Source organism: Betta splendens, chromosome 15 (assembly GCF_900634795.4).
Source record: "Betta splendens chromosome 15, fBetSpl5.4, whole genome shotgun sequence".
NCBI classification, from domain to species: domain Eukaryota; kingdom Metazoa; phylum Chordata; class Actinopteri; order Anabantiformes; family Osphronemidae; genus Betta; species Betta splendens.
Window position 1 is genome coordinate 14,116,944 of NC_040895.2, and position 22,961 is coordinate 14,139,904.

The window sequence follows — 22,961 nt, forward strand, 5'->3', positions numbered from 1 at the left end:
TTGGGGATCTGCAGCCTCGGTGTCAGTTATCTGCTTTGCCCGGTTAATAATTCATCTTTATTATTAGTCCCTAATTCAGCCACAGTCACACCAACGGCAGCCGTGACCCGATCCGTACGTGGGCAGGAGGAGCCAGATATCCTGCAGGACTCAGACCTATATTATTAGGGTGTGTAGTTGCATTAGCAGCCGATAAACCTGAGGTGTTTAGGTTTTCAGGCCACGCCGTGGTTCACCTGAGGCGACATTTTTTGCAGTAAACGCACTGTCTTGTAATGAAATCCTCCTCGATTTCCGATATTATCTTTAACTTTGTGATAGCACGTCAGCTGTTCTTGTATCTCCTCAATCTCTGATAACAGCATGTTCTATTCTGAGAATATTAGGAAGAGTTGACTTTGGAGGGAGTCGTGTGTGTGTGTGTGTGTGTGTGTGTGTGTGTGTGTGTGTGTGTGTGTGTGTGTGTGTGTGTGTGTGTGTGTGTCTATCCGGGCTCCCCGCGGTCACTCTATTGGTCTTCTGAGTGGGTGGTCTGTTCCAAGAGAAGAGCAGTGGAAACATTACACCTACATACACACACACACGAATACACATACACACAAAGGAAAACTGGGAATCACACCAACGCAGCACAGCGGAGGGTGGAGCAGGCAGGAGCCTTCTTCCAGATGTGTGACATTAATTTAGTTGATCCAAAACATGAACCGGTAGCTCCCACTCACTCCTCACCAGTGTGTGTGTGTGTGTGTGTGTGTGTGCGTGTGCGTGTGTGTGTGTGTGTGAGTGTATAAATGTTTGGCCTCACTTGTTAATATTTAAAGAAATACATCTGTCAATCCACATGTTCACATTTCTGCTCTTCACTTTTAAAGGGAGGAAAGGGTTTCGATCTGAGACGCCCGACGGAAAACGAGGTGCGTGATTCTGATAAAGGGGGGAGGGGGGGGGGGGGGGGGGGGGTGAAGCGGGGAGCGGAGCTGGTTATGAGAGCAGCCTCCGCTCTGACCCACGGAACAGCGCCTCTGGACTTCATACGACGCGTTCCACTGGGGAAAAGAGGGGGATACGGTGCGTGGAAAGACAAAGAGAGAAAAAATGAAATCAAATAAGAGCGGAGGAGGAAAACGAAGGGAGATGTAGGAGGACGGAAGTGGTTGATTGGACGCCCCTAGAGATCCTCTTGTTTGGATTATTTGGCGTTTCACTTCTTTCGCTCCTTCTCCTCCACCTCCCTCCTCTCTGACATCTGAGGTAGATTACAACGGAGACCCTGGGTCACATTTGTGACTTAAACCAAGAACATATGGCGTGTACGTGTGTGCGCGTGTTTGTACGTCCACCTCCGTGCGGTGGGATTCCCCCCTCAGTCCCCGAGTGGCGGTCGGATTTATTTTCTTGTCCATTGTCTCTCGCTGGGATATCAAAGGACTATTGTTTGTTGATCAGCGAGGGTGCTGCAGGTTACTCGCAGGTCCCGGACGAGCTTCGCTTCTCGTCCGCACAACCCCCCCCATTTTTCTCCCTTAGCGCTGAAACAGAACCTCTAAGTGTCTCGGCCCCACCGCACAAAAGCCCAGACTGAGGATTAGCGCGTCCACAGAATCACTGTTTAGATTTTAGCAGGTTAAACGCGGTTACGTCCCATTCGTTTCGCTCCGGCCTCGACGAGACTGGCTTTAACGCTGCCGCGGTACCACGAGCAAGGCATCAGCGCGAGCCCCGAAAGCCACGGGAGTCGTCGTCGGCAGGTAAAGGAGCAGCACAGCACAAAGGCACACCTGCAAAAAGTGTCAGTTGACTTTATTGGATCGGCTTCACTCAGTTGAAGAAAAACAACCTTTGTCTTTGGAACGTTTACCATGGAAGAAATAAAAAGGATTTACAAAATAAGCTGTTGGAAAGACAATATATAAAATAATGGCATCAAAATATCTTCGACGAGAACAAATAAAAGGCTCAAATGTTTTTGGATGCGGGGCATTTTCCTCTTTTTGCCCTTTTGTTTACAAAATAATAAGAGAAGAGGAAAACAAACGAAGACAAACAAAAATCAGTTATTTACAGTGCATATATTTACATTAAGGCATTTTTGCTGGGGAGAAAAACTGATCCGATATAACCCCCACCTCAGCACAATCAAATAAATAGTCAGATTTACCAAGATACGTTACAGTGCTATATTATCTTTCGCTACCTGCAGTGAACACATACAGTTATAGGATGTGGCTAAGTCGTACTATGAACCTGGACGCTGATCTGTCGGTAGGTTTGCACGGTTCCTGTCCAATATTTGCATGTCCGTGAACACATCGGGCATCAGGCAGTTGCGCGTGAGACCACAATGCACCGGGGTCCAGATCCGAGTTCTAATGCATAGCTACGCTTCAACAGATCTCGTGTCCACGTTCGACTGACGGACGGAGCCCGGTTGCGAGTGAGTCGCGTTCAGGGGCGTAGAGTGGGAACGACCGGAGCTCCACTGAAAGTCAGGGGGACACGAACAACGCACACCTCGACATTTAAAGTCAACCGACTTGTTTTCCAAACCGATTAAGAAATAGAAACAGCACCATGTGTGTCTGAAGGAGTGTCTAGGTTGATCCCAGCTCCGCTACAACCGAGGGAGAACACATGAAACACAGCAGGAGGCACTTAATACAGGAAGTCGATGAGTGAAGGAGAGGATACTTTGGTTAAAACGTTTGAAAGAAGCAAAACAGAGGCATCGTGAGGACGCTGAATTCTGGTGCATCTAGAGCTGGTTCGTGTTTCGCCCGAATGGAGCCGAGGACGAGTGTAAAGGTTCTGCTCACATGCTGAGCCGCCGTAAGACGGGCTGAATAATTCATGGCCTAATTGCTGCTCCAGCAGCCGTCCGCATCCCTCTGTTCCTCCGTCGTCTCTCTGCCTCCTCCGTCTGAAACCTAAAATCTTCCCGCTCCATCTGCAACCCCCCCCCCCCCCGGAGGATAAACGTCTTCAATTTTTAATATCTGAACAGCAACGATTTGTGAGATTCAGTCCAGCGGTGATAATGATCGGTCCAGTGGTGAATGAGACGCGCCGGAAAAATAAGGGCTCCGACGTGAGTTTCCAATTCTAGTGCAAAACGAAGGACTTGGTTAAAAAAAATAATTATATTCCAGTTACAAAGCAGCTAACAAACCAATGATTAAAGAGACATTTGGTTTAACTAGTTTTACAAACAAAACTTTTTTTCATTTCTACGAAAAAAATATTGAAGCCGGTTCTATGTCTAACAGAGACAAAATGTTACAAGTGTTGACTGATAAGTGCTTTCATCCCAGTCGCACAAAAGAGTTCAGATGGACTGGAAACATGTTTTAGAGCTACAACGTTCTTATTGTTATCATTTTTCTTCTTATTCCACGCGCGTGTGAAGGTCATGGGACCAGCTGCGTTTTCTGGCCCTGTTAATGTACAGTCTCTGGGTTCGGGTCGTGTTCGGCGGGCTCATCCAGCTGACGTCAGCAGCAGCAGGCGGAGCTGTGGCGCCGAGTGGCTCCGCATCCGGCGGCTCGTAATGCACGTGCGTGGAGGCGGCGCTAGTGTGTTTGGGTCGTTTTTCCTGTTTGCTTGTTTGTAGTGCGTGTATGCGCGCGTGCGTTCCGCTGCTAGTTCTGGTGTCTCTTCATGTGCAGGGCCAGGTGGTCGGATCGGGAGAAGGAGCGCGAGCACACGGCGCACTGGAAGGGCTTGGCGCCCGTGTGCTTCCGGAAGTGACGCGTCAGCTCGTCGGAACGCGCGAAGCGCCAGTCGCAGCTGTCCCACGTGCACTTGTACGGCTTCTCACCTGCGGGAGAGGAAGGACAAGGACAGGGCTTGAATGCGTGCAGCTGCTGAGCGGCCGCTGCGTTTGTCATTCGCGTGAACACCGGTGACACTGATTGTCATCGAAGCGGTGGCTAATTCCCTCGCTCGCGTGATTCATACGGTTAGTTGGGTGGAGGAACTGGGAAAACGGGCTTTACTGAAAAGTCAGGTTGCCCAACGGCGTGTGCAATCATAACACTGTCACAGTCGTCACAACGCGCACAATGCGCCACTTTCCCACGGATCGCGGCTCGCGCTGCGTCCGCGGCTCCGACAGACGCGCGCGTGTGTGTTTTCCCCCCCTGACGCTCAAACGTCCTCGGCTGCGGCCGCAGGAATCCAGCGCGAACAGGTCCGACGCGTCTCCGAGGACTCGTTCCTCAGAGTTACAAGCCACGTGTGCTGTACGTCCCCCCCTCACTCACACATAATGAGAGGTGAGGGAATATGTGGCTCAGATACGCCGATGATTGCATAGTCAGGCGCCTTGATTAGTCACATGCGATGGTGCGTATGGGTACTTTCTATGCTCCATGACAGACTTCCTGCGGGGCATGAACGACACCAGAAATGTCCTGTCGCTCTCCACAGACGCCTCCTCTCAGCTCCTCTTTCGCTGGAGGGCTTTGTTGCTCTAACTTCACCTTTTAAATACTCCAGACGCGCTGGATTCTGGTCAGGGGACATATTTGGCCAGACGCTGTTTGTGCTTCTCTGCTTTGTTGTGTTGGAATTCCTGCCCCTGCGCTTCTTCACGCGTTCTTTTAATGTTTGGTCTTGAAAACTGCGCTGTAAATGGTTTTTTGTGGTTTTTTTCGCATTTGTGCAGCCCCGAATCAACACACTCCCACCTTCACTGCTCATTTATTGTAGCCTCGCGAACACACAGGCCAGACTCACAACACTGACGATCCATCAGACTGCTCTTTGTAATCTTTGGCAAAGTTCTGAAACTGTGCCTTTGACACAGGCTGATTTATCAGAGTTTGTGCCAATTGGTGTTTTTGAGGACAGACACTGCACCCACTACTACTACTACTACTACTACTACTACTACTACTACTAGTAGTACTACTGTAGTATCGTAGCTCCTCCTGAAACCACTGGTGTTTTTTTTCCCAACTTGGCCAGACCAGTCTTTTAAACAAGTGCAGCGAGCTCATCAGCATCGCACCAACAACCGCAATTATCCTGTTACGAAATTAACACCTGAAACTGAGCACAAAGAGGAGACACAATGAAAAGGGAAAAAAAAAAAAAAAAGCAACAACTTTGAACTGAACGTCCTCGTTTCTTATAATACGCCGACAAACACACGCAAACACTCGTACGTACTGTACCGGAGCGCACGCACACACACAGCAACACAAACAATCAGGGTAATGGATGTTGATGGAGATTAGAGTGGGAACTCCCGCGAGGACCCAAACGCATTAGGAATCATCTCATACAGATTAGTGACAGGTGTGTGTGGACTTGCCTGTGTGTGTATGAATGTGTAAGTGTGCACTGAAGCAGCTGAATAAGAGAAACAGAATGAGTAACAGACAAAGATAAAAATAGAGCGAGTGTGTGTGTGTGTGTGTGGGGGGGGTGAAAGGACACAGGTTCCTTCTTCATCCACATTTCCCGCGTCCTGCTCTGATCCTGTGGTTCGTAATAACTGCAGGAACCGCGACGCGCGTCGGGCCCGATGGGCGAGGGGCGAGCCGACACCGGGGGAGAGAGAGCGAGGCTCTGTTGTCTCAGCTGGAGCTAGGTGGGGCCCAACACCTTGAGCGCCTGTTTGTTGACTCTGCTCGTCCAAAAGCTAATGGCTCGTACGCGGGCGCGAGGGGAAGGCGGAGGACGAGAAGACAGACGTGTGCGCGTGAGTTTTAAAGTATCGAAACGCAGAAGAGGGCGTCGAACTACGCACGCACCACATGGGCCCGAGAGTCATCCTCTGTGTCACTTCCACCTGTTTTTGATGGAATAGTATATTGGGCAGAGGATGGGAATGGGGTAGGATACTTTTACACACACATGCCAAGAGCACAGCAGTCTGCCTAGCAACACGGTGCCCAGGGCAGACACCGAAATACAACTTGGTGGGTCAGCGTTGGTTGTTTTTTGTTTTTATATTTTATTTTGAAGGGGCTCGTTGAAAAGGTTGCATTGACCAGAGGAACGTCTTACCCGTGTGAGTCCTGAGGTGGGCTTTCAGATGGGACGACTTGGTGTAGACCTTCTTGCAGCCTGGGAGATAAACACAAACAGAAGGCTTAATTCAAATCCGAAGGATTCGCATGTGCCAGATATGTATTTACCCAATAAACCGAGCCGTGGTATGCAAGAAATTCGAGCTAATGAGGAACAGAGCATGCTGGTGATGAGCTATAGTAACTGTTGGTTCAGTATCAACAAAACTGGTCTTACACACTCGAAAAAGGAATTTAAGAAAGTCTCAGACGACCTAAATTCAGGTTTCTGAAAAGGAAGTTTGTTCGGAAGGAAGTTATGTTAGCGCTGACTTCATTTCAGCTGTTCTGAGTCCAGCGTTGCAAAATCCCCTTCCAAAAACTAGTTTGCGAATTACAATGGCACAGTTATGACGCGCGAATCGCGAAATGTGACTGCGAAGCCGAGGTCCTGAGCAGCTCCGGCGGCCGCGCGTCAGAGCCGAGGGAATCGGAGCGCGCGTGCGCGCCTCTGAAGACGCCGGACGTGTGGCGACACGCTGCGGGAGGCTCCGCTTGAGCCCATTTTACACAGCGCCACAGGCGAGTCGACATTACATGTCCTACAAGTAGCTGCACATCGGCCGGCTGGAGTGTGCGTGTAAACCAGCCAAAAGACCTAATCTGTGCGAGCGGTTCTGCCGTGACTCTATGCAAATAATCTGAGTGTGTGTGAGTGTGTGTGTGAGTGTGTGCGTGTGTTTAGGACAAATCAAATGACTTATCTGACTAATTAACACACCCACACATGCTTCATTCCACAGTCATACCAGCGATGATTTTAAAGCCACAACAATGTGCGAGAGCTCAAGGCAGCACAGTGTCAGGAGTCATTTGAGGTGTGATGATAAATATACAGAGTAGGTTTTAAAGCAGTTAATTGAAAGGCAGCAATTGATGGTCTCCGCTGCCAAAAAACTCAGATTCCAGGGCAGCGTGTTCTCTGCCGTGGCAGCGGCTCGTATCATGAGTCATAGGCCTGGGAAAGTCATTTAAAACGTAACATATAATTTCAAAGAAATGCATGGGTGTCTTAAAATAAAGCTGTTTTGCTTGAAGCCGGTCTTGGTGTGTGACCAAAGATCCACCTGACCGCAGCCGTGCGCAAGAATGAGCATCCTCTCGAGAACCAGCACGCGGGAGCACAGGCCGACCCTGAGCTAGCGCTAACCTGGGTAATCACAGTGGTGGATCCGCCGCTTCTCCAGGTCCGGGTTGTTCCTCCGGTTGTAGCGGACGGGCACGGTGGTCTGGGCCGGGTTCGGAGCCGGGCTCTCTGCAGGTGCCCGGGGAAGCACGGCGCCCGGGCCGGGGCCCGACGTGGGGCCCGCGGCGTGGGGCCCGGCGAGGCCCGCTCCCAGGGCGCAGCCCAGTCGGGGGGCGCCGCCCGCCAGCTTGGAGGCGATGGTGGCGGCGTACGAGGGCGGCGGCGACAGGGTGTGGAGCAGCTCCTTCTGCCGGTCGGGGCTGCCGGGCTCGGAGCTCGGCGGGGAGGGCGGCAGGTAGGGCGCCTGCTGCTGGAGGAAGTGGGGGCGGGGCTGAGCGCGAGGATGCGCGTACGCTCCGGCGCCGAGGCCGCAGTACGCGGGTTTGGCAGCCTGCTCCTGTTGAGACGCCGATGAAGCTACGGGCAAATGATGGAAAGCGTTGTGGAGAGTGGAAACGGGCGGCTGCATCTGCTGCTGCTGCTGCTGCTGCTGGTGGTGGTGGTGGTGGTGGTGGTGATGTTGGGCGTCCATGCCGCCCCCGTGGTGATGGTCCAGGCCGGAGGTGAGGAGCTGAAACAGCGAGCCGCCGCCGTCGCCGTGGTGGAGCGCCTGCTGCTCGAACTGTGAGCTCATTTCCTGTTTGACGAACACCTCCGGCACCGGCTCGCCGCCGCGGCTGCCGCCCGACTGGTTGAAAACACTGGTGAAGTCCGGTAAGCCTCTTAGCGTCATGTTTATGGCTGAGGGCTCCATGGGGCCGTGGGCCGGTGCGTTGGGGCAGTGCGGCTGCAGGGCGGCCGAGAAGCACGGCGGGTCGGACTCGGCCTTGATTTGGGCCGGACCCGCGTGGCCGTGGTGCTGAGGCGGCCGCGCCTGCTGACACAGGCCCATCTTCAGGTAGGTGATGTCGGGGAGGTAAAGATTCATGTTGAGGGTGTAGGGGGCGCCGGCGCTGTCGTTGGTGAAGAACGGGTCCACGTCCGCGTGCGACTTGGGCTGTCCGTCCGGATGCGGAGCAGAGAGCGGCTGAGGGGAGAGGTACCGGTCCATCTCGCACTTTGCCTGATGCTGCGAAGGCACAAAACACACACAAAGAAAAGGTGTGATTGGACGCGTCCGATTTTACAATCGCACGTTGAATGAATAAAATGCACCCGGACTTCCGCGAGCCTCGTGAGTCACGCTGAAACTATTCTGGGGCACTATTTCGAGAAGACAAAGGTTTGATAGGACAGTCACCGCTGAAACATTTATCAAGTAGTTATCAATAGGCAGTTGCCACATTCCCTCTCTGCTTGCAAGGCTGAACTCAAAAACCCACCAATATGAGGCCACGTTCTGGGACCGCCCCCCCCCTAAAGCCCCAGCATAATGAAATTCATGCAAATATGGAAGATCTAATTGGAATAAAAGTGAGCGAGGATGAAACAGCAGCATGAAAGGGAACGGGAAACACCCATGCGTCCCAGCCGGCAGCGGCAGCGGCAGCGCTGGGGATGGACTGCTATTTCTAGGCTCCAGCTGTTGCGTGCACCTCCAGCCTCTCCCGCACAAGTTTCCTGTTAACTGGTGACAGAGTCCCCGGGACCTCGCGGTCCAAAGCCGGAGTCAGTTGTTGTCCGCGTGGTGTGATGTAGAGAGGGGACTGGCGAGAGGAGCCCAACAACTGGTGGCCAACTGGCCGGCACCGAAAACATGCGGCGAATGCGTGCGCGGACGACGCGGCTCGGAGTCGCGTCGCACCCGGTCGCTGGTCGAAGGCGACGAGCGGCGCGGCGCGGCGAAGCGGCGAAGCGGCGAGCGTCGCGCGGCGAGGCCCACGGCCGAATTCAAGACGTCTGAGGCGAGCTGGATGTGGAACCAGCCTGCCACGCCCCACGCAGCGAAACACATCACCAATGCGTGAAAGCGCTGCGATCTCTAAGCGCGTACCTGTGCGTAGTCGTCCTGCCCGTTCTTGTCCGCGTCCGCGGTCTTGCAGTCCAAGCCGAACAACGCCGAGTCCTCCAGGGGGAATCCGACGGACAGGGTCGCCTTGTGCAGCGGGTAGAAGGGATCCTCCTGCCCGCCGCCGCTCATCGCGAGGGTCGCGGCCATGAAGCTCCGACGCAGCGCCGCAAAACGATCGTGCGTGCTGTTTTGCAAAGACGGAGAGGATGCTACAGCGTAGTGGGAGACGAGCGGAGCCGACGACGTGGAGTTATTGATGCGTGGCTGTCTGCTGCATCTCCGTCCACTTGTTTCATCCCTCCACCGGCCCGGAGACAGTTTTCTATCTCTCGGGGCGGAGCGGCCCAGTGTAAATACAGAAACACGCGCCGCCCACTGAACCTTTAAAAAGGCTTTGATCATTCATTCACCGGCCACCGCCCTGCGCTCCATCTGAATACGCGAGCAGCGCCGTGGTACCGTGCGCACAGCGGCGCTCGCACCGCACGCACACGCACAGAGGCAGCGACGGCGAGACTCACGCAACAGCTTCCCAGACGCGATGCGTTTCAAAAACTCATCGGGAGAGGGTGGTACGACAATAATCCCACGGTGTAGAAATACACTGTTGAACAAGTCCTGTGTAGTTTTCGCACAGTGTAAGTGCGGAATTATAAATTATTTGCACTATTATTTCATTGATGTTTAAGCATTAGTTCTATCGTACAACTGGTAAAGGTGTGGCTTTATTAACCACGCATTACATGGTTGTCTACATCCATCTACAGTGGAACTTAAAGCTGTCCGATAAAGAAATCAAAACATGTGCCTCAGAAATATTAGTAGTGACTATGCGAGTATTATGTAGGGTAAAAATACATGAATGTAGTGTTTTACGGGCTGTGTTGCATTATTTTCTCTTGATATTTGCTCTAATGTGCATTTTGTCTGTGCTGAGCCTTTAAAATTACATTCCATTACAACACATCAACTAAAGGCTACTTACACTATAGTGAGGCATTTTAAATAATTTACCAGAACAGCACTGCACGGTGAAACAGATGGTGCTTCCCATTTGCACAAGTTACCAAAAGCACAGTGGTCTATGCTCCTCCACAGTAATGGGGACAGTCATTATTTGCATAGAACAAAAGATCACATTTAATTTGTTTATGAAGCAGTTTATTCTAGAAAATACCTTAAGCGATATCTGAGAGAAATAATACCAGACATACGAATCATGTGGTACTACATGTTCTGGTTATTTCATGAACAATATGGTGGACTGGGAAGTTTTATTGGTACATCCAGAAAAAGAACTGGATCAAAAAGACAAATATAGCAAGGTATAAAGTAGCTATACAATATTCACTGTCCACGTAATGATAACATGGAAAAACATTTGTTTTTTAAAGTCGAAGAAGCTTCAGCTTGTGCAAATAAAAGGCTCCTGCATTGTTTTTATCTGTAGCCATCAGTATCTGCAAACCTGGAAAAGATGAGGAAATAATGATAGACAGACCTAATAAAAGAGACCACTGCCAAGAAACAGGAATTTTTGGGCAGTCGGTTATTAAGGAATGTGTACCCTGTGGAAGATTTTACCTCTGGTTCTAGGCCAGAGTAGCATTTATCCTCTCTGAACGATATGTAACCAAGGATGAGATCAAGAAAACACTCAGACAACAGTAACAGTTCATAATTTAAAAGCTGAAAGTAACAGCCCCTTGATGAAACGTACAACTCTTGGAGTCCTGAGTAAGAATCAATAGCACCAGTAGAAAGATAAATGTTCATTTAGGCCTCTGCTTCAGCTTTTGGTACCAATCAGGAACATCTTTCTTGGTCTGTAAATGAAGGAGAGGTAGAGGTTAAAAACTCATGCTCATAAAAGTATGAGCTGCAGCAAAAGCTGACGTGGAACAAAACGACAGAAAGGCAATTGATCACTTCCTGTCGACCTTTGTGTGAGCTTCTGTCCAGGCAGGTTAAGCTGGTGTGACTCATTCAAGGGCGTTGCCACGTCAGACACTTACGAACACAGTGGGTTTGGGTTTGTTTGGCGACTCTTCTTCGGTCCTGTTGATCCGTTTGGACTGGTGCTTTCCTGCACCAGAGCCCTTGATTGCACCACTGTTTGCTTCCAACAGGTTTAGCGCATCTCCCTGTCTGGATCTCATGCTGATCAGGACCTGCTTCATCACAGCTAACTCCTGCACAATCACACAGATCATAAAGTTAGGATGAGAATCGAAGAGAAACAATAAACAGGAATCTTTACGAGATATAACCAGGTATGAAGAGATCAGAAATCCAAATTTGATAATACCTTTAAGTTTATATGTATAACGTTTGCTGTAAAATAAATGTTTTCAGAACTTTTATTGCTGCTTTCTGGTGACATGCTCTCCTTGTTCCACAGGCCGCCACCTGAAGTCCAACTATGGGGCGACTTGCAATAAGCTAAACAAGCTCAAGGGTCTGTAGCTTGGCAGGGCGGAGGACTCCGGGCCATTTCACGGTTCTATTTATCACCCCTGAGGACATGAGCTCTGGCATGTCACACACACACACACACACACACACACACACACACACACACACACACACACACACACACACACACACACACACACACACACACACACCCTGGTGACATCCCAAACAGCCAAGCAGAGGAACAGCTGTCTATGACAGAGCACATAGTTCACGCAGCAAACGGCTGGGGGATATATAGCCGCATGCACGCACATACGAGCACATGCAATCTTGAAGGAAATATTGCAACGTGGTGCAACAACTTGTCTGATTTGAATATCAAATGCGTGGGCATTTTTATTACAGCAAGTAGAGCTGCACTGATAAGACTAATAATAAGAACAATTTTAATAACCAATAATACTAAAATATTAAATTCTGTTTTGTGTTGTTTACATTTAGTTATATTTGTAGGGGTCATTTTGTTAGTTTAATTTCAGATTGTTATGTATATTTATATTGGTCTAAATTTTATTTAAGCTGATGGTTATTACTTCCAATGAGCATCTTCACCTCAGCATCAATGTCACTAAGGGACTGAACTTTGTGGAAAAATTGTCACTACAATTTGCATATGCATATAATGCGTATTTTTATGTGTTGTCAGAAAAACGAAGGCGTTTAATGATGTAGAAAGTCGTGATAGAAATGAGAGAACTTCTATCTCGTAATTTGTCCCCACTGTTAAGTACCTCTCGATGGCTAAGGAGACGCTCTAGATCGGCCGCCATGTCGTTCTTCACCTGCTGCAGAGAATTCCTCTCTTTCCTCAGAGAACTGAAGTTACACCACACAACAGGCACAGAGAGCAGATGGAAACATAACATTATTCACTGCAATGTTGACTTAATTGTAGGTCAGATAATTTCAAGATAGTGCAAATTGTGCAATGCTCATGATTAATTTGTGCTTGTGCAGGTATAGGGAAGAATGAAGTATTTTAGTACACATAGTAGAAATCCCTGATTCAAGGAGCACTAAATTAAAGCCTGAGCTTTACAAGCCTAGTATTTCTAAAATACATGGCATAATAAAATGCATTTAAATGCTTAAACACTTATGAGCCTCATATCTGGTGAGAGATCTCAAAATGTTCTAGAGTACGCTGCGAGTGTTTTTTCCTGAAGCTGTGATACACACAAGCAGGAGCTTGTAAGGGTTCTTTGAAACACTTGAGTTTTAACTGAGAGCTATGGCAAAAAGCCTGAGACCTGCCTGTTCTGAGACACTTGTATCAGCTGTTCTGAGCCACGTGAATCCTGAATATCACCAAACAAACAAGGTGCAATTAACCCTTAAGATGGATGCACTAGATAAAGCAAATCTCCCATTGTCTGTGTCTCCTGTTAGACATGTCAGATGGAAACCTGCATAGCATTTTTACATAATTCTTCATATGCCCCAGGTGAGTCCTCACTGATAGCGAGCAGCAAGAGAAAACCAGTCTGCATATTTCTCAAGTTAATGTACAGAGGGGGACTAAAGGGATTTAGTTCAGTGCCAGGAAGCTGTTCATGTGCTGGTGTAAAACAAAACAAAGTTGTATTCATATGGATTTGAAGCTGAATCAACTAAATGTGGGAGGAACACTAGAAGACAAAAGGAAAAAGGGATAAAGCAGAAGCCGCCCAAGGGTGGGAACATATCGCCCAGTGCCGTGATGAGTAAATTACATGATGCAAAAGCTAACAAATGAAATTAACACTGTCTAAAGATTTGGCAGGTGAGGCGGGCGATCTAATGGGCTTCAATTAAAAATAATGTGAGGCGATTGGCATTTTGGCAGAGCACATTCTTGTGTAGGGAGGCATGTTCCTGCACATGTACCTGACGTCGTCCTCCAGCGAGGCGATGCGTTCCTTCAGTGTGCCGATCTGCGCGTCCCTTTGTTTCACCGTTTCAATCAGGTAGCTATAGGGCTGCTGCGCCTGCTGGAGCAGCTGGTTGGCTGACGACAGCTGAAAAACAAAGCAAATGCGTGCGTTCTGCAGGAAACCTTTACAAAAATGTGGATTTTGTGGATTCTGTTTTTGCATAGATTATGCTTAACACACTTTTGTTTTTAATCATGCTCAAAACCTGTGAAAGCCTGGGTAAAGTTATGCTGTTACACATTAAACCATTTTACAGCCTGCCAGAGGTGAGTGGAACTGGGTGGGAGGCTGGGGACAATGGTTAGTCAGTACGTGTGGGTGGTTAAATGGGTAACACCCTTTCGTTTTTATAGTGAATGCGAAGAGTCATTTTTCACCCTTTCCTTTCATACTTAATGAATCATAAAGTATTCCAGACAAGTGGCAGTCAGTGACAGCTGAGAATAGAATGACCGGTTTATTTACTGTCTAACCTACCCAGCCTATATAATCTACCTTGCGCAATCGCTCCACCTTTGAATTATAGTAAGGCGGTGGAAATGCAGCAGAGGTTGGCTCGCACCGCTGTCATTCTAACGATTTCAAACCTTACTGGAGGACTCGTAGCATCCCAACGTGAGTGGTGGACACGTGCCTTCACCCACAGCATGCACAGACAGTAGACGCACACCCAGAATTACACGCAGAGCACTGTACACACTTGCAACCTGTTCTGCCAAACACAACAAAGGTCTCGATGATTGTTGAAGGCAATTGTTGTGAGCCGTTCTCAGTATGGATTCCCAGAGTCAACAGATGTGACAGATACTAAGACATGGAACTTGTTTCTCTGTCAAGAGCTGTGTTTTCTCAAGCAACCTGTCACCACCAGGAATTTAAAGGAAGACTAAAGAATTCGCCGCCGCCATTGTTTAAGCATCAATGTAGCATCAAAGGTTGCTCTTGACGAGCAAAGGCCAAAGTGCAATGCGTATTTTTGTTTGTATTTTTCCCCTCCAGGATTGATGCCTGGACGGCACAGCCTTTGAGGAGAATCATGTCATCTGCTCTAGTCACTGCCCCTAATAGTATCAAATAACATCTGCAGATAAGAGGAAAATGATTTAGTGACATTGGCTGTGTCCTCCTACCACACAAGTGAAAAAGCAGTCCATATAAATCATTATCACTTTGATAGAATCGGGTAAATGACGCTAGTGTGAGTTGCTATGGTTAATCTGTTTTGTTGTGTAGTACCGGCGCTGACTTGCGTCGCTGACTTAAGTTATGCAACTTTTTTTCCCATTAAATTGAACTTGAAGTCAATAATGATATTCACCTTGATGTTGCGCACATCTGCATGTGTGTGTGTGTGTACCTCTTGGGATATTTGTCCTGTCTGTGACTTGGTTCTATCCAGCTCCCTCCTCAGCGATGTGTTCTGCCTCTCGAGCTGCAGAACCCTGCGGGCCAGGTGTACGCTATCCCACAGCCGCACAAACACAAACACAACTTAAGAAATTCCAAAACGTGACAACACCAACAAGTTTCTACTAGTTTGTTGTTTCTCTGACAGCATCTGTGACCATAAGCGTTGGAATCGATTCTGGTTTGGGGCTGCAGAACTGAGCCGCATATGTAAAAGGTGCACAGTATTTTACATGAATAAAATCCATTTGCTCTTTACCTCTGTTTCAGCCGTCTTTTGGCTGTTGTGGGAACGTTTGCTCCGTAGCCGTATGAGAACAAAACTCTCTCTGCCTCCTCTTCATTCTCAACTGGCAACAGACAGAAACACAAATACTGTCTATACATATGGCAATCAGCAGCTTTTGCATCAGACGTTTGTACATTTCGTGGAGCAAAGCGATAATACTATAATTCTGCTTCTAATCCATTCACTAGGCTTATGATCACACCTCTACTGTAACAATAACTAATGCTACTGCTTCCGACATCTGACAGATTCCTTACAATGATGATCCCATTGAATTCAGTGTGTATAAGTCCTGTAGTGGTTATTATAGAGCTAACAGTCTGCTCTTACTTTCAGCTGCCTGCATGGTGATGTGGTCCAACTCTTGCTCCAGCTTTTCATACGTCTCAAGCTGAGTTGCCTGCTGGACAGTTCGAGCTTGCAACTCTGCGACCTGCTTCTCCGAGGATGTCTGCAGCCTGTAAAACTCCTGAGTAAGGAGCTGAGGGACAGACGATTAACAAAAAAAACCCCAGTGTAAAGCCAATCTTTATGTAAATATTAAATTTATAGGTAGGAAGGTAAGGCAGATAACTTTCAGACAGTGAAAAAAACATTCAAATGTTCATTTGCAATCAATTATCAGACCATGTAATAATCACCTAAGTGCATGGAGACATTGGAAGCAATCTCTGCAATTAACTTGTCATATTAATGGGCGTGTTACGTTGAACAGAGATAAGATTGGAGCCTGGGGACAGACGTACAAAGACTGATTCCTGAAAAATGTTCATTAAATAAAGAAATATGGTTCCAAGCATCAGTGGAACAATTTCAGTTTTCTCGTTTACATCAATTATTTGCTCTGCCTTGCTTTCATAATATCAATTAGTCAAGGACTTAATATTAATTAGTGAAGGATCTTAAAACCTTTCATTTTAACTCAAAATGGTGAAAAAGGGAAGATCTGTGCAAACACGGATGCAAGGCATATCAGGAAGACCAGATGGACTGTCTAATGGGCTGTAGGTCTACGTGTAACATGTCATTTTGTTTACATTACCTCCAGCTTCTTCTGTTGTTTCTCACACTCCACCTGGCACTGGGCCAGGGCCTTGGCCGTCTCCTCCTTCACCATCTGAGCGCGCTCGGCCTCGAAGGAGTGCAGCTTGGCCTGATTGGACAGTTCTGCCACCCGGCTGTCGGTACCCAGCTGGAGCTGACGAAACCTGCGTAGATGGAGACGTGCACGCATGCACGCCAGCACATGCATCTGTGAGTAGGTGTGCTAGCAGTAAGAGAAGTCATATATTCTCTGGGCTTCATGTTGATCTTAGATTTAATTTCATTCCTTGCCAATGTCAAAACACACATAAGATTGAACATTTCAAGTGTGTTTTGGCATTGGCAAGGAAGAGATTATTTGGTACAGCATGTACAATAGCTTCACCTGAAAGCACAAGAACTACAGTATTAGTAGGTCACCAAGCAGGAAACCCAAGTCCTAAATCATTTGAGTATTTCTCACTGGAGCTTGCAGCAATGTTTGGCCTTGTTTGATCTTTGATGATAGCAGTTGGCAGCCGGAGAAAGGTGTTTTGTGCGTGGTAATTAAAAAGAGAGAGACAGAACATAGTCTACGGTTTCAGTTTTTACATGACACAATTACAGGTATTCATAACATCAAAGCCGCATCACATAAACAATAAGTTGACATCTTGTCCTTAAGAAAACCTGAGTACATAGCGATCTACATGCCTTTTTAAAGTACACATAAACAACAAACCAATAGACACAGGATGCACCCAAGCACATGAAACCTGTGATAATCATTTCTCTAGACCCTTCACCAACTGTAACACAGTGACGGGTTAACCTTTCTTTCCTCAACTGTTCTCTCTTTGTCTACTTTTCAAACTTATGGTCTGATCAGTTGCGTTTCAAAAAGCACTTTGGAACTTAATGTCACTGCTTTGTGCTACGGGACTTTGTGCTAGAGTGTCAGAGGCTTCCTTCATTACTATCAGATCATTTACAAACAAAACAATTGACTCGACGCCAATCAACTTTATGTTATGAAACAATGAAATTTATGTGTAGCCCAAAGGGCAAAACACGATCAGGCAGTGGATTTCGTGTTTTCTCAGGCAGCGTTTGAGCTCACACACACAGGCTATCGAGCCATGCTAGTTGGCTGGAAAATATTAATAACTCGATTACAGCTGACCCGATAGAATTTCATCATCCATAGAGCACAAGCCTGAGCCGTGGGTGCACAGTGACAGACATGTACACATGGTGGACATTTTACGTCTTCTTTTATTAATGCTCGTTACACTCTAAATACAAATTGCCCCTAAAAAAGAAGGAACTGATCACCATAACAAGCATTCGGCTGAATTCATGCTGACCCTCTGTGCTTCAACCATCTGACGCCATTTCAAGCTTGTCCGCCTCATTCTTTGCCCCAAAAATAGGGGCATGCCGAGGGTTAGGGGTTAAGGGCTTGTGGCTAGCATCTGTCGTTGCTGGCTTGCGATGGGACGCAGAGAGGGAATGTGATCGTAGCATAGAGATAGTGTGCAAGTGAGAGTGAAGCATGTATGGAAAGACCAACAACTGGTGCGTTGGATCTAGAGAAATGACTGGTATGTGGTAGTAACCCAGGACAGCAATACTGCTGCTGCTGCTGTGGATGTGAGCAGTTCTCACAACACACAAAGTTTAAAATGTACTGAAACATACACTTTGATGCAATCAGTGTGACTGATATGGGGTCATGGTAGACATAAATAACAAAATAAAAATTATTTTTGTCATTATAAAATATATTTTTTCTTTGTAATGTCAATTTCTGTATCTTAACAGTTTCCTGAGTAAATAGAGCTGAATTTGCGCATTACCTGATCTAGTATGGCAAGAAACCGGAAGTGTGGCAGCAACGATTGCAGTTTCAGCCCCGATGCTGAAACTGTTTGTAAATGGGCTGAAGTATCTGTTTCTGTTTCACAGCTTGTCCCCAGTATAATGTTTGCTGCCCACAGACAGATTTATTCTACACCATGAATTTGTACAACCTATACAACCAAAGTGTTTCAACGTTTTTGTGACATAATTACTTTTCTGTAATTCTAATGAAGAGCAAACCTGTAAAACTGATTAAAGCAGAATTTAAAGTTTTAAAAACCACTTAAAACTTCACTTAGGGTCAAAATTGAACATTTACACCTCATACTTTTGAGTATGAAGTGTGAAGAATACATGGAGGCTACAGGTCTCTTACTGCTATAAAAGCTATGTTCCTTCAAGACCAAATCTGTTCTTTTAGGTGAGATAAGAATGAATGAATCGTGACCAGTAGTAATATTCATTCTGCCAATTAAACAGTGAAAAATACACTCCTAAGTTATTATTATATAATTGTACAAATCTGACTCCGGAGGACTCACCAGCCATGAACCTCACGCACGTCACTGATTAGTGTTTTGAAACTGTTTTAGAAATCTGTTGATTTAATAGTATTTTCATTTTGAAAGAAGTAATTAGTGCTGTCTGACTGTACAAATGTACCCAAAGGGTTTCGTTTTTAGCCTGGCCTTGATTCAAATTAGACTAAGAAATAATATTTTGTCACTATAAAACAAACATTTCATAGGCAAAAACTCAGTCACTCAAAATCAGTGCAGTCCAGTGCAGCACTCACAGTGAGAAGGGATAGATCACTTTAAACCCATGGGCATGTTCTCACTTTGTGGTTCCTCCCACAATCCAAAGACATGCAGTTAAGTTGACAAATGACTCTGAATCGCTCCTTGGTGTGAATATGAGCGCGGCTGGCTGTTTGTCTGTGTCGACCCTGTGACCCTTAATGAGACAAGTGACATACTGTAAATAAGGAGTGACTATTTTTTGTGTGTGCGTGTGTGTGTGTGTGTGTGTGCGTGTGCGCATGCGTGGTATGGCTCAGAATATATGTTGAATTGTTAATGCAAGATTTGAAACCAGCAAGGCCTTAACCCAGAGGCCCCGTTTTACAATAGGGACTCGCAATGTGACACTAATCACTAACAGTAAGTGTGGAAATGACTACAATGCAGCACAACAACTACACCTAAAAAAACAAACAGGCAGCACTGAGCTGTACCTTAGTACGTTAGTACGAAACCGATATTCTGGGAACCCTGACCTCTGCGCGACCTTCTAATTCTTGCGCTAGAGCAAAGTTTTCATGTGATCTTTAGCAAGAGATGGTAAACCACAGCCACCAAAGACCTGCCGCTCCCACAGCATGCGCTAATGACAGATGGCTGCTGGTTCACACGTCGCTATCAGAGCAAGAACAAGTTTGCAGCTTTGAGGGAAAATGTTAGGAATTGAAGTGGAGTATTATCTCACAGCACACCACTTTAGCTGCGCTTTGTTAACCACATGCCTTCTCCTTCGCTGATTCGCTGGTGCAGTTAGGAAATGAATTTGAAATATGATGTTGTTAACCTTTACCAAAAAAACTGCACCAACTGGCCTAAATTATTGTTGACAGTTTAACAGTTGCCCTCAGGTAAAGTTCCATAACTTTCTCTGACATGCGACCGACTGTGACCTGCTGTGACCTAATGCAGCAGTTGGGGTCAGACTGTTTCATCCCACCATCATAGTGAATAAGAACTTTTGGGAGATTTGTATTAAAATAAAAAGCAGTAGTTCATCTTTAAGTGTTATGTGTAACTTAATGTTGACATAATAACAAGTTGGTTGGGGTCATTCTAGACACCTGTGATAGTGAAACTCACTGTTCCAGCAGCTGGTCATATCTGGACTGGATGTCTTTCTCTGTAGCCACTGCTCTGTCCTTCTCCAAAACAGCATTGTCTCTTGCCTCACGCAGGTTTCTGGTTGAATACACAGAGGAAATTTTAAAAATCCCACATACATTTCCAGAAAGTGTTTCATAAAAACAGTCCGAAGAAGGAACAGCATCAAAGGCCTCATCCGCTTTCAGTTGTACCTAATGAATGTCATAACATTGCTTTTGTTTCTTAATAAACAAAACCAGTGGTAAAATTCTGGTGTAAAAACTGGTTAGCTGATTAGTAATTCACAGGCATGTTAACAAAATGCGTTTGGACGTATTTATTAAGATTCATTTAAAATCACTCATACCTGTTCTCCCTCTCATACATCTCCCTGGAGGTTCTCTGGAGGTTGTCTATCTCCTGACAGGTTTTCAGTCTGATGTTCTCCAGCTCCTCTCTCAACTTGGCCTCATACTCTGATTTATAGTGGTCTCTGTGGTGTAAATAAAATGTGAATAGATCCTTAGAGGCTGTTTTAACATGCAGAAAAATAAACAAAGCAATTCTGGCACTGTGAATGCCCGTGACTAGTGTACAAGCCCAACCTGGATGCTACATATTTTTCATAGGCATCTTCTCTGGCCTTCTTAGTGTCTTCTAATTGCACCTGAATCACAAGAACAAAATTACATAATCCCTTTCGACAGACTGAAATCCTTTTGTCCTGAATGAAGGACAAGGTGATCAACTGTGTGAACCTGCAGTCGCTCCAGGCGATCTTCTTCATGTGCACAGCGCACATTTAGCTCCATGTTCTGCCTGTGCAGGTACTCCTTGTCTTTCTGCAGGAGACTCACTGACTGCTGCAATATCGCCACCTGCAGGACAAGAAGGGAACAAAACAGAGTTTTCAATTAGCGTTGAGAAGACAAAATATAAAGGGAATTTCTGTAGATGTGTGTGAAGGACCTCTTTTCTGAGGGTGTCTCTCTCCCTGGTCAGAGCTGTGTGACTCAAATCTAACGTCTCCAACCTCCTCTTCAGTTCCTTCAGTTCTGCTTCAAAGTTGTCACGCTCACTGTAAACCACAGAGTAAAGGTTTAACAACATTTGTATGTAATGATACACTGTATATCACTGGGCGGGTATATAAACTATTAATAAAAGTAATCAGACACGAAACAATATACTAAATAAACCTACTGTAAAGACCTTTGGCTAACAAATCCTATGTTATAGCTTAAATACGTAATAGATGCAATCAAATCTATTACAACATACAAGTCTTTAAATAACATAAAGGGGGTCGCTCTTGTACTGTCACATAAACACACCGTTTAACGTTGGGGTAGTTTTCACGACGATAGTCTCCTTCTTGAATCTGCTGCTTGGTATCAGCTAGTTCTAAGGTCAGTCTCTGGCTCCTCAGCTCCAGCTCCGTACGCAGCCGACGCTCCTCCTCATAGCTCTGTGGAGACACACAACATCTGTGTTACGTGCGGTTGACAACAGGCAGTAGTACCAGCATGAAAAGGAAAAGCTAATGTTAAATTAATTAGTTATAAAATTTATTAGGAGAGCGTGACACTGTACTGGCAACTTTACATACAGACGACAGGGAAAACAGCAACTGACAAAGAAATAGAACAGAATTCAACTTGTTTTGTTGTACCTCCATCAAAGCCTTCATCTGGGTTCTGTGTGTATCCAGGTCTTCAGTCAAACTTCCTCTCTTCACACTAAGCTCAGCTACCTGACCCCGCAGAGGAGTCACCACCTCGTAGAAACGCATCTGATGACACAGCGCAGAGTTGGAGCCTTCAGGGTGGACTTCTTGTCCTTTCTTTGTTTTCAGGGACGCAAAGCATACTCACAGCTACATATTCCTGTATAGAGAGCTTCTCCTCAGGGAGGTCGCGCAGCTCGTGGTACCTGTCCTGGGAGATATCTAAATCCCTCAGAGACCGCCGCAGCTCTCCGGCCTTCTCACACAGGTGTCGGTTGGTCTCCTCCAGCTGCTGCTGCCTGAGCAGGATGGCATCCATCTCCTGCTTACGCAGACCCTGCTGCTTCCTGGAGAGGATTGCTATATGTTAGAATAGGGCACACGTCTGCTTAGCAACTCAATGATTACAACTAGACAATTAGTACTATCTTCAGCAACATGAACAGCAGAAAGCCTTTCAGTAGGTCAGTATTGTTGAATCCTCTATTCCTTTCTTACCTGTTCTCCTCCTGAGCAATTTTAAGTTGGCTGTCCAGTCTCAGAGCCAGCACTTGTTTCTGGTGTAGAGCATCATTTAGTTTCTCCTCCAGTTCCTCAATCTGATATATGCACAACAACGTTATTATAACTGTATTAACTGCAGCAGACAGTTATTCTTACAAGGTGATAAGCAGATCCTTAAACGTGTGAATCGTCTCCCTCGGACAGTGCAGCACCTCGTTCCTCTTACCTTAGACATATGGTCCGCCTTCATGTTGTCTATAACAAGGTTCTTCTGAGAAAGCTCGATTTTTAACAGCTGGACGTTGTGCAGCAGCTCCTTCCGCTCGATCAGCTGGCGGGTCACCTTTTGGGAGGCGCCCTTCTGCTCGTCCGACGAGGAGACGTCCTCGGTGGTGGGCACGGTTGTCTCCAGGCTGATGTCCTCCGACTCCAGGTCCAGGGAGCTGGAGACGTTGGCTGTTTTCGTCTGGTGCTTCTTCGGAGGCATTTTGTCCCGCTGCGATCCAGAATTTGGTTCTTTCTTGTGGCAAATATCGTTAAAAAAAGGCTGAAGAGGGAGTTACAGCGGCAGAGATTAGCCACTCGTGAAGTTAAACCTGGGCATCGAAATACGTTATTTAGCCTTGTAAACTAACGCCAATGTAAACAAATCCCTTCCTAG

The 22,961-nt window shown here is 46.7% G+C and overlaps 2 protein-coding genes across 5 annotated transcripts; both read right to left on the bottom strand.

The window, feature by feature from the left end:
• Window positions 1-1,783: 1,783 nt before the first annotated feature.
• On the bottom strand, window positions 1,784-9,680 carry LOC114870486 (Krueppel-like factor 5). Its single transcript, XM_029175140.3, has 4 exons — window positions 9,194-9,680; window positions 7,225-8,329; window positions 6,013-6,072; window positions 1,784-3,814 (listed from the first exon to the last, which is right to left on the bottom strand). Exons 1-4 carry the CDS (start codon window positions 9,611-9,613, stop codon window positions 3,636-3,638), a joined length of 1,764 nt encoding a protein of 587 aa, XP_029030973.1. The 5' UTR covers window positions 9,614-9,680; the 3' UTR covers window positions 1,784-3,635.
• A 663-nt stretch (window positions 9,681-10,343) lies between these two features.
• Window positions 10,344-22,787, bottom strand: pibf1 (progesterone immunomodulatory binding factor 1). 4 transcript variants are annotated; one of them, XR_008692584.1, is made up of 20 exons: window positions 22,527-22,787; window positions 22,295-22,395; window positions 21,945-22,143; window positions 21,743-21,862; window positions 21,405-21,538; window positions 21,040-21,148; window positions 20,829-20,948; window positions 20,676-20,737; window positions 20,438-20,563; window positions 20,068-20,166; window positions 16,341-16,506; window positions 15,629-15,779; window positions 15,269-15,359; window positions 14,960-15,062; window positions 13,556-13,686; window positions 12,421-12,505; window positions 11,227-11,403; window positions 10,932-11,037; window positions 10,796-10,829; window positions 10,344-10,679 (listed from the first exon to the last, which is right to left on the bottom strand). XR_008692584.1 is itself a non-coding variant. In XM_055502541.1 (18 exons), the coding sequence occupies exons 1-18, from the start codon at window positions 22,785-22,787 to the stop codon at window positions 10,984-10,986; spliced, it is 2,289 nt and encodes a 762-aa protein (XP_055358516.1). In that variant the 3' UTR covers window positions 10,880-10,983. The 4 variants fall into 4 exon arrangements, 2 of the variants coding, with proteins under 2 accessions (XP_055358516.1, XP_029030972.1); XR_003788346.3 differs by lacking the exon at window positions 10,796-10,829 and having other exon boundaries at window positions 10,345-10,679; XM_055502541.1 differs by lacking the exons at window positions 10,344-10,679; window positions 10,796-10,829 and having other exon boundaries at window positions 10,880-11,037.
• Window positions 22,788-22,961: the final 174 nt, after the last annotated feature.

What these genes read in the sequence shown, in the direction of transcription:
- LOC114870486 (XM_029175140.3), bottom strand. Translation starts at nt 9,613, where the DNA reads ATGATCAAAGCCTTTTTAAAGGTTCAGTGGGCGGCGCGTGTTTCTGTA. An exon ending in GGCAGGACGACTACGCACAG is followed by an intron (nt 8,330 to 9,193) that starts GTACGCGCTTAG and finishes GTGCCTTCGCAG; the next exon opens with CATCAGGCAAAGTGCGAGAT. An exon ending in CCACCTCAGGACTCACACGG is followed by an intron (nt 3,815 to 6,012) that starts GTAAGACGTTCC and finishes CCTCTCCCGCAG; the next exon opens with GTGAGAAGCCGTACAAGTGC.
- pibf1 (XM_055502541.1), bottom strand. Translation starts at nt 22,787, where the DNA reads ATGCCTCCGAAGAAGCACCAGACGAAAACAGCCAACGTCTCCAGCTCC. An exon ending in CTATACAGGAATATGTAGCT is followed by an intron (nt 21,863 to 21,944) that starts GTGAGTATGCTT and finishes CTGTGTCATCAG; the next exon opens with ATGCGTTTCTACGAGGTGGT. An exon ending in ATCGCCTGGAGCGACTGCAG is followed by an intron (nt 20,738 to 20,828) that starts GTTCACACAGTT and finishes CTTGTGATTCAG; the next exon opens with GTGCAATTAGAAGACACTAA.